At 52.4% G+C, this 11,133-nt stretch overlaps 1 protein-coding gene across 1 annotated transcript; it reads right to left on the bottom strand.

Moving 5' to 3' along the window:
• Window positions 1-187: 187 nt before the first annotated feature.
• Window positions 188-1,306, bottom strand: POU3F1 (POU class 3 homeobox 1). The gene has a single exon (XM_074162102.1). The coding sequence runs from the start codon at window positions 1,304-1,306 to the stop codon at window positions 188-190; it is 1,119 nt and encodes a 372-aa protein (XP_074018203.1).
• Window positions 1,307-11,133: the final 9,827 nt, after the last annotated feature.

The following is an 11,133-nucleotide window of genomic DNA, read 5'->3' on the forward strand; positions in this document are numbered from 1 at the left end:
GCCGCCCCGCGAGGAAGGGAATAAATTAGAGGTCGCAAACCTTTGGCTACTGCTGCGGCGGCCGCGGGCGGCTCCGGCGGGGACGGGCACGGCCGGGCCAGTCTGAGGAATAAATTAAAGCGCGTCGCCCGCCGCCCGCCCCGCTCCGCTCCGCCGCCGTCGGGGCCGCGGCGGCGGGTCCGGACAGTCACTGCACGGCGCCGGGCAGCGCGTGGTGCAGCGGCGACGTGTCCGCCTGTGCGTAAACGTCCTCCATGGGCGGGTGCGGGACCCCGGCCGGCGTCATGCGCTTCTCCTTCTGCCGCCGGTTGCAGAACCAGACCCGCACCACCTCCTTCTCCAGCTGCAGGGAGTCCGCCAGGGAGGTGATCTCGTGTGCCGAGGGCTTGGGGCACTTGAGGAAGTGGTTCTCCAGGGCGCCCTTGACGCCCACCTCGATGGAGGTGCGCTTCTTGCGCTTCCGGCCCTGCGCCGCGATCTTGTCCAGGTTGGTGGGGCTGCCCGTGCTGGAGTCCGTCTCCTCCAGCCACTTGTTGAGCAGCGGCTTCAGCTTGCACATGTTCTTGAAGCTCAGCTGCAGCGCCTCGAACCGGCAGATGGTGGTCTGCGAGAAGACGTTCCCGTAGAGGGTGCCCAGCGCCAGCCCCACGTCGGCCTGCGTGAAGCCCAGCTTGATCCGCCGCTGCTTGAACTGCTTGGCGAACTGCTCCAGGTCGTCAGAGCTGGGCGCGTCCTCGTCCGACGGCTCGGGAGGCCCCAGCGGCGGCGGCGAGGCCGCCAGATCGTGGCCGCCCGCCTCCTCGGCGCCCAGCGGGTCGCGCAGCCCGTGGTGCAGCGCGGGCGCCGGCGGGCCCAGCATCCCGTTGAGGCCGGCGTACGGCTGCGCGTAGAGCAGCGGCTGCCCCGACGGCGGGGACATGGGCGGCAGGTGGTGCCCGCCGCCCTGCGCCCAGCCGCCCGCCGCGCCGCCCGCAGCCGGCGGGTGCACCAGGGGCGGGCGGTGGTGGAAGGCGGCGGCGGACAGCTCCTCGCGGGGCCCCGGCGGGCCGCCCTTGGCGTGCTCGGCGGGCGGGAGGTGCGCGCCGCCGCCGCCGCCCCCGCCGCTGCCCCAGTCCGTGCCGGCGCTGGGCAGCCACTGGTGGTGCGCCAGCCCGACGGCGTGCCCGGCGGCGGGGGCCAGTCCCTGCAGGTACTCGTGGTGCATCATCTTCTGCACCTCGCGGTACGTGGTGCCCTGGTGCAGCCGGTCGCCGTCGGGGTGCATGAGCGCGGCGCTGCGCGGCAGGTACTGCGCGGTGGCGGCCATGCCGGTCTGCGCCGCGCCGCCCCGCGCCGCGCTTTAGAGCCGCGCGCCGGGGCGCCGGGCCGCCGCGCGCCCGCCCCGCCCCCGCGCCCCATTGGCCCGCCCGGCACCGCCGCCGGCCCGCGCCGCTCCGCCATAGGGCGCCGCCGGCGCGGGGCGCCGCCCCGCGCTCCCCGCCGCCATTGGCCGCCGGCGGGCGGCCGCCGCCGCGGGATTGGCCGGCGGAAGCGCTCGGCGGGGGAGCCCGCCCGCGCCCGCCGGCGGGGCGGCCGCCGATTGGCGGAGGGCGGTTCATTCATGCCGAGCTGCGGTCGGCCACGTGGGCCGGCCGAGAGCGCGGAGGCGCGGGGTCGGGGCGCTGGCGGGAGCGGGGGCACGTGCCTGGGCGCGACGGCGGCACCGACGGACCCGACCGGGCCGGACCGCGCGGCGGCGGCACCAGCGGCCCGGTACGGCACCAGTGCCCGTGGTGGCCCGGCCCGGCGCGCTCCGGAGCAGCCTGCCGCAGAGCCCGCCCCGCCGTCCCGCTGCCTCCGACCCGCCGGGCACCGGGTGGGTCTCTGGGGGCGGCTCGGGCCCCTCTGCCCTGCGGCTTTGGGCAGTTACTCTCCGGAGTAGCCCCGGTCCCGAGCCGCTGAACCCTGCAGTCATCAGGAGCTACTCGGACATTAAAAGCCCTGATTTACCTTTTCGGTAAACTCGGACCCTGGGAAGGCGGGAGCTCCTTCCTAAACATCCCATAGGTTAAAGCACCAAGGGCCAAGAAATGAGGATCTGAGATCGTTTGGGCGGCATGGGAAATGTGGGTTTTGGAAGCAGCCTCAGAGGCAAGTCTCAGAGCCGGTTTGAGGGTTGGCACAGGATGAAGGGTGAAGGAGTTTGTGGGAAAAGACAATGACAACAAGCAACGGACGTGTCTGGCAGTGTTGGGAGAGGGGCAAGGGACACCTTAATTAACCCCGCTCCAGACTTCATTTGGGGCTTAAGGGCCAACGTGAATCAGGATGGGCACCAGGAACATTAATCACTTCTGAAAATTAATCTTCGCCTCTCTGCTCCCATTTGTAAAATGGGAGCAGAGACAGTGACCTTTGCCAAGGGCTTGGGTGAACAATGAACCATCGGATCAATATGTGTACGAGTCTAACATGTCAATGGCCACACACAGAAGCCCTGCTCTCTCCTAGTAGAGGGGAGATGCCTGGGCAGGGTGGCTCTCTGCTGCTAAGGACATTAACTGCTGGCTCCTGAAAGGCTTTCCTGAGAAGGTGTGTCCCATCCCTTCTCTCTGTGTTGAAGGAACTTTGCCATTTCTGTGCACCAAAGCACCGATTTGGACTCAGGTGACTCCAGCCCTATGTGCTGGGACTGCGGAGCCAGCAGACAGAAGAGCCAAAGCTGCCTTCTGGGCTTGGGAGGACTGAGCAAGGCTGCTGCACCACCCCACGCCAGCGAGTCTGCAGCACTGTGAACCCCTATTTGCACTGCCCACCCTGTGCCAGGGTGATGGTGGCCCCACAGGCTGTGGTGAATCGGGTCCCTAGTGCCATGGGGTGGTGGGATGAAGGTGCTGCCCGCACCCACCGAGGTGCCTGCCCAGTGATCACTGCCATTTGGTGCACACCAAACCCCTCTCCTGGCTTGCCCAGCCCCTGGACTGCCGGTTGGGTGGGATCACGCCAGGCTGGAAAGGTCCGTCTCCTCTAGACTCGCAGCGGGCAGGGTGACAACACCCAGCCCAGCAGGAACCACTCCTGCCCTTCGGCAGCTGAGGGCCAAACCGTCAGCAGCAGGACCAGCGCTTGCCTGTTGGGAGGGCTTAGGCAGCACCTCAAGGTGCTGGGGAGCTGCTGGCCTTCATTTCGCTGCATCACGGAATGAACAGCTACAAGTGTGACACACCGTGCTGCTGGCAGGCTTGGTTTCACACTGTCCTTGCCAAAACCTGACAAGTTTGGGATTGAGCATGTGCATTTTTGGCTGTGGAATGATGTGTAATTGTTTCCTTTCACTGAACCCAGTATCTCTTTTCAGGTATCCAGCCCTAGAAAGAGCTGGACTTTGCAGGAGCGATGGGTTTCATAGACCATGGAGCATATTTCACTAGGAGAATAATGGTCTCCTCTTTCTTTTTTATGAGGAATCCTTTGCAAGCACTGCATACGTTTGTAATGAATATAACCCTTTCAGACGATTCAGTGACATGCTGTAAAATATCATACTTGCTTAAGCGTTTTCTGTATTTTTTTTTCTGACCTAGACTCATATTCATGTCAACTATCCATGATGCAGTGCCATAATATTCAAATTTTGGGTAGCCAATTGCTTTTGATATTTATATCCATTTTTTAAGGGAATCACAATGAATAAATGTACGCGGCTCTAACTTTATGCAAAATAAGCTGTGTATATATCAGTAAATCATTAATAGAAATGAATCATTTCCAAAGGCTGAGATCGCGTTTCAAACTTTTATCTATTTCTGTATTTCACAAGTCACCAAAGGAGAAAACACATTGGGCGTGATTACTTAGATCCCCATCACAGACTGGTTACACAGTAGTATTGGTTTAAGCTTGATCAAATGATGTTTTCAAACCAAGGCATTGTGCACAGATTGTGCTTGGGGCTTGTTTTGCTTAATTTAAAGCTGAATTTAAAGACTGGAAACAGCAAAGAACAGAGGAAGATGAGAAATTCCCATTTAACACCTTCCTCGGCAACTCCAACTCCAGAAGTGAGAGCCAGGTGGCAAAATATCTCTTTTGTAAAACAACGTGAAGGAGGTAAAAGCAGAGGAGAGTGCTGACCCTAAGTAAAGTGGACGAGGAGGGTCAAGGCATGTCCATATAAGCACTAACTTCAAGAGCTGGCCGTGCATATTTGTGTTCCCGGTGTCCCTGTCTCCACTGAGGTGTGCTGCTGAGGGATGAGCTGTTTGAAAGACCTTGTCAATATTTCAGAATGTTGAAAGTGTCTTTGCTTTTTAAAAATGATTTTTATTACATGTATTATTATTTTTACATTGCTTTTCCAGAGCCATATCATCCAGTGAATCCCTGTAGGAGGGCATCCAGGTTTCCTAGCAAAAGCTAGTTCCTTCATTATGCCTTACCAGGAATATTGGCATGCAGTCCATTCCCTCTTCAAGGAGTAAACAACCCCATGGGTGATGTTCAATATGATTCATTCTCTGTGTGACTGTGACAGCATCAAAATGGCCTAATGCAGCTGGATCTGAGGCTGGTGGGAGGACTCGGCGAGCGGGGGATGCCGGCTGTGCAGCACTTGCTGCGCTCCCTGGCCGGGCCCAGGTACCGGGGACGTGCAGGTTTGCTGTCGCTCGGGGTGGAGCTGCGACAAGGGGCCGTGTCGTGTCAGGACATCACGGCTGGAAGCCTGTCTCAAAGGAGTTGGAGAAATCCTCCCCAGCAGTTTCCTGCTGGACATACAGGCATGCCAGTCCCAGCTCCACTTCCCTCCCAGCTCGGGTTCAGCTCCCATGTGTAATGCCACAAGAATCTGCAACGCCGGGCACTGCAGTCCCATCAGGGGCAGGAGAATCCATGCACTGTGGCAGGAGGGGTTCAGTGGGGGAAATCCCTCCAGCCTCCGGTTTTATTGGGGTTGAACAGCACCAGCTTTCTCTTCTGCACCGGTACAGACTGGAAGGCTGCTCTGGAGATACACTGCGGAATGACAAAGCTACCAACACCCTGAGAAGTGAGTGCACAGTGTCATGCCCTCACTTACTGGACAAATCCCATCTGACCCAGTGAATTCAAATGCGTTGCAGGGGCTTTAACCTGGCCTGGGGTTAAGACTGCTTTCTCCTCTAAGGCAAAACAACAAAGACATTGCTGCTTCTACCTCCAGGTCAACCAGACTCCCACACAGAAGACAAAAATCAATTTGAGAAGCTGAGCTGGATTCTGTGAGCTTTGAGTCCAGGAGATATGGCAAGTGCCAAACATCAGAGTTACGGGAGAGGCTCTCACCCTGCTGCTGTGCCCTGGAAGCCACCCATTTGGGGAAACATGGTCATGGTTGCCCCGACTATCTTCAATCATGAGAGAAAGTCCTTTTTGGTTGCAGTCTGTCTTTGAACAGGATTAGGCTCACTTCTGCAGGAGTCACCCAGTTCCAAGCCCGCTGTGGGGACTCTGGGGAAGGGAAGCTACTGTCTCCTCTGCAGCATTTGCACCGTGAGCTGCATTAACACCCGGGGGCATCTGGGAACAGCCAGGGCAAACCACAGCTCCTCTGGCCACGGTGGAACTGGGCCCTGGAGCCAGGTCTCCTGCAGCTCAGCACTGGGTGACACCAGATGCTGTTAATGTCTTGGCCTCATCCAACACTGGCTGAGACAACTTCATCGAACATTGGCTCAGTGTGTTTGCACCATTCCCGCAGCAAGTGAAGAACCAGCATTATCTGTCACCTGAGAGGAGTCCAAAAGTCAAGTCTTCTCAGAGTAAACCGTCTGTAAGTGTGAAACTCCCCTGAGTTTCCCCAGACTTTTAGCACTTTGTCTAAATGTCCTTCATCTAGGACTAGAGCACAGATAATACATTTTTACAACTTTTCACATGGCTCTATCTTTTGGCAAAACCTTCTTTTTGTTTTGTTTATCTGAACTTGCAGAATTCTTAATTTAGTGAGTGACAATTAACAAGTTAGTGGCTGGGACAACAGTGATTTTAACCGTAAAACTAGAAAGGAAGAGAAATAGAGTGTGAATCACGGAGAACAGTTAATGCAGATGTGCAAGGTATGCTCACTATGATTAGCTTTAGTCTTATACAGTCCTGTAACTATTTGAAAATTGTCCAGAAATATGTTCTCACAAGGCCAAAATGAATGCAAAAAAAATGCTGTTGTGATCTGTTATTGAATCAATGAAATTTAGATTAGGCAGTCACTAAATTCCTGTTTACACAACAGACCTTAATGGCTCCAAAGGAAGCACTCAAATGTATTTGACAAATAATCCCTATTTATGAAAGCCCCATAATATGCATTTACATAATCCCCACTTTAAAAAGCTATATCAGCTCTAAAGTTCTTCAGCTCAGAGATATGCCCCAGGGGATTAAAAGTACCAAACAAAACAAAGGGAAGTAAAACGTACACATGCACACATCCACAATCTGAAGATTAACAGACACAGAAGAAGTGGGGATGACACACCAGCTTTCCTCACAGACACCCCCCGCCCCCCCCGCAACTGTGTGCACGTGCACAGATGTGAACACACGCACAACTCTACGAGGGGCTCGGCATGACCGTGAGCACGTGCATGACACCATGGTCTCCCGACGCATTGAGTCCCTCCCCACTTCCCCAGCCTCTTTTCACAAATACTACGTCGGTTAACCACGTATACCCACTGCCATAACGAAGCAAATCGTATGTAGTAATGTTTTGGGACGGATGTAGCAGTTTCGGAAAGCAGCCGACGTGGCATGAAGCCAGCGGGTCATGCGTTTTATTCATACTCAAGCCGACTGGACACTTGCTAATATTCCCATGTGATGGATGTGGCATTTTGCTGTCGGAGGTGCTGTCCTTGAGATAAGAAGTATGACAGGGTACAGATCTGCACCAAGCATGTTAATGTTGCTGAAGGGTTTGAATTCAAAAAAGCTGTTCTTTACTGTGGAAAACAAGCTGTCCCTGAAAAGCTGCTTCTCCAGAAGACATGCAAATTTTAGATACTGATTTATTACCTTCTTTAATTTTACCCTGTTCAGCAACTGTCCATTGTTTAGGAACAAAATGCTATGACTCTTGTTTGGTGAAGCACCAGTTTCGCAACTCTGATGGCTGGGTAAAGTATATATTGGATTCAGTCAAACTAAGAAAGGGAAAATACTGCAAAATTAATTTCCAGCTTCAGAGAAATGCTTTCACCGCCTGTACATTCTTAACCACGTGTGTGTGTCTTTCGTTTCAAACTCTTTCATTAGAATTTATAATATAAATGAGAACATGGAAGCACAGAACTGTTGGTATTTACCTTCAGTGAATGCCAGCACTCAAGTGATGTGGAGTTTCGTCTGCAACAACCTCATCCTCTCCCGAGGCTCCTGGATTGTTGTCCGGCTCCGAAGGTGCTGCAGGCACCAAGAGCCGAGCTACAACGGGAGCAAAAGCCGGTGCATGGCTGCATGCCCAAGCCACCTTCCTACCTGGCCCAGACGCCAAACGGGATTTTCCTGGTTTGCCGGCGTAGGGCAGGGTCCCGGGTCCCCTCGGCTTCTCTCTCAGCAGGGACTGAGCCTCTCCCCAAAGGGGTCTGCTCTCCTCAGCCCTCGGGAATTCTCTCCCATGGAACGGCCAGTGAAACTCTTCACCTTAAAGCCAGATCGTTCCTGACAGGGCGCTCAGCACGGACTGCATCAGGAGCCTGAGACACTAAGCTTTTATTTCCAAAATAACACGAAAGATTGGTAATTTCGCTCTGTGTATTCCGAGCTCTGTTCCACCTTAATAATGAAGCTTTTGAGTTAAGGTTTCCATTTAATGAGGCTCTTTGCAGTTTACATAAAACAACCACATGAATAAATACTAGGTTTAGGAAAGATAAGACCTGGGGATGAGTTTGGCGGGGTTTCAGCAAGAAAGATTATGCATACAGCAGATAAAGGTGTCTACGGTTGTGCCATCACTTGATCTTGTCAATCTAATATCAACTCGAACATGGAGGAGAAGCAGCCGTTATTTTACTGGAGTGCAGCAAGTAACGGGATCCCAGGAATCACCACATCTGGAGCTAGTCAAACTCAGGAGCTCTCATGTGCTTGTCCCTCCAAGTCAGCCAGTAGTGACTACAGTCAGCGCAGCAACTGTAAAATCCAATTGCTGAGGAAAGGGAACTGCAGGGAGAATTGTCCACTTTTTAATTTTCCAAACAGATTTGATGTAGGACATGTGTGTTCCTTTATTCTCCCCACTCCACATTGATTGCTCTGATGATGCACAGTTCCAGAACTGATCTTTCAATACTGACAGGCCACACTTCCCAAGTTGCTTACCCAAAATGGGATGTTTTGAAAAATGTACAGAATGGGGAGGCAACCTTGTGGCACGGTTGAGGTGTGAGGGTTGGGAGATGAAGGGATGAATCCCTGTAATTTTGTTGTTACTACAAATTATGCCTTGTTTAAACTCTCCACCTCAGGTTTCGATCTGTTTTACTGGTACTAATCCATATATTTATGGTTTGCCAGCCTGGCTTCAAAGTGGTGTGATTCAACTTACCAAGACCAAGAGTCCTCCTTATCTCTGCCTGTCCTGTCTATCATAATTTTTTGCACTTTTTGTGACTTATCATTGGCCCTGTTGTGATAACTGAGGCAGATGACAAGAGTTCAAAAGGAAGGAAAACATCAATTTTTAATGAAATCCACTGCTCAGGTGATCATGTGCTTCTGGAGAGAAGCAATGAGGCACCAACCTTCAGACTACCCATCTCTGCTCCTCCCTGCCTGCACCTGGCACACCGAGACCCCACTCGCTGTGCTCTTCTCACATGGGGAACAGGGACCTGGCAGTCCAGGCTGGAACTCTGCAGCAGAGAGAGGTGACGCTGCTGGTGGCTCTCCCCAGGCTTCATTCTCTCCAGAGAGAGGGAAGTGGTGAGCAACTGGGGTGCAGGATCATGCCTGGGACAGCATGTCACTAAGTGTGGGCTGTTTTGTAAGGATGACGCCACCAACAAATTTCATTTCTCCACTCCTCTTTTTGAGCCAAGCTCAATCATGAAAGTATCAAACTTGGTCAATTCCAAGACTCATCTGTGACCCATTGACCCAGTAACTTCTCCTTGTGTGTTGCCATTTCCTTACTCATTTAAATTATTCTATTAATCTCTACTTCCTTCAGTCCTGCAGAGAGCCCATACGAGATTACTGGGGGGTCTGCACCACAGGAACAAAATAATACAGTTTGCTGTGTAAGGTCTTATCTAGCAGACACTGATTTTTTGTGCAAACAAATAGTATTGAACTGAGAGGGAAGAGCAGGTGCTGTGAGGGACAAACCTTCCCAGCCACGACGCTGGACCAATTCGCACTATTACTGTTGGGACAGGAGGAGCTGAGGATGAGGAGCTTGCTTGGTGCTTTGGCAGGATGCTCAATCTGTGAGTCATAGCTCTACTGGAGCCATACCAGCCCCTTGGCCAGACAAGCTTTGCCTTCATTAACTCTTTCCTGCAGGAGAAGCAGAAGCCAATTAATTACAATGTAGACTGTATTCCATTAAACTCCTCTGAGCTCCAGGGGAAGAGCCTCAAGACTCGACTCTGATCCTGTTGCCACTGACGCCAGTGAAAAGCTCTCCACAGACTTGGATGGGAGGAGGCATTAATTCCACGTCTGCTTTCAGCCTGGAGCACGGCCACACTCAGTGCCACTGCCAGGAGGGCTGTCCCTCTGAACACAGTCCCTCTTCCCAATCAGCACCTGCCTTTGGGAGATGCATTGTCCACAGAGAATGATTTCTGCTGGTCCCAGTAACAAGGAACTGAGTGGCCATCCTCCCAGTGGCCATACACTGTAGTTACCATCAAATCCTTGCTCCTGTATCTTATCTTCTACATTCATTCTTCTGCTTCCTATAAAGAAAAACCCCCGAGCCTTTCACCTTTCAAGCTGAATGGACTTTAATTAATTGGATTTTCACAGTGTAATCATCACATCTGAAATGACAGACTTCAGATCATTCCCAACACTTACAGTTTTGCTTCTAGAAGAGAAAACTTCACAAGCAGGGACTAAGTCACAGCTCCACAAAGCTGGTTTTAAGTGGGCAAATTTTAGAAAAGAACTGTTCCTTCACCTCCTTTTCATAAACTATTTGTGTTCCAGAGAAGTCAGAGGACTGAATGCAGGTTGTCTGTGTCATACGGGACTGCACAGTTGATAAGGCAGGAGCGGATCCTGCTTTGTCACTAGAGCAAGTTAAATGCCATGATCTGGTGCAATACTAGGGACAATCCTTGCCTGGGGTCTGATGCCACAATGCCACGTACTCTACAATGCATAAGCAGCTGCTTTATATTCACAGGCAGATTGGTTAGGTATTGGTATGGAATAGGTACAAGGTGATAAAAGAAGTGTATTATTTATACAGCACAGGAAAATGCAACTGGTCTTCTGGACACAGGACAGCATAGTTCAAAGTCAAATTTCTCTTTGTTCCTTGTGTGTTGCAAGTAGCTCATTGGCGAGGGCCCAGCACTTCTCAGACTGGTTACAGGACTGTCCCATCTGAGCTCTGATCTGTGCCACAGCTTGTATTTCTTGTATTTTGCTTAGCTGCACTGTGGGCCAACAAACTCCCACTGCAGTCAACAGCCCCTCGGGATCCTGTCTTTCTCTCAAGTCATGGTGCAACGATGTGTCACCTCTTCACTCTTACTACTGTTGTGAACACTCTTCCTCCCAGTCCCACTTATTTGGGTCAACATTTCCTAGAACCTGATAAACAAAACTCTTAGCAGCAGCGCAGGAGACGTGCTTTACTCTTGCTGTGGTCTGCAGAGGCGGTCACATCACGGAGAGGCTCAGAGGCAGGTTTGTCTGTCCATGCACACATCTGTCCTTCCAGGGAGAGGGAGAGCCTGCAAGGCTCTGGCAGAGAGTGTTTCAGTCATTCAAGTGGATATAAGACTAGAGAGGAGTTCTCAATAAAAGGTTGGTTAAAGAAGTCATAATACATAACAAATTATGGAAGTGAAGAAAAACAGGTTAAACAGACATCACATTTCATCTCTGTTTCTTTCTCTGTCAATCCCTTTTCTGTTGTTTAGTAAATTCTCTTTC

This window comes from Numenius arquata, chromosome 21 (genome assembly GCF_964106895.1).
Source record: "Numenius arquata chromosome 21, bNumArq3.hap1.1, whole genome shotgun sequence".
NCBI classification, from domain to species: Eukaryota; Metazoa; Chordata; class Aves; order Charadriiformes; family Scolopacidae; genus Numenius; species Numenius arquata.

What these genes read in the sequence shown, in the direction of transcription:
- POU3F1 (XM_074162102.1), bottom strand. Translation starts at nt 1,306, where the DNA reads ATGGCCGCCACCGCGCAGTACCTGCCGCGCAGCGCCGCGCTCATGCAC.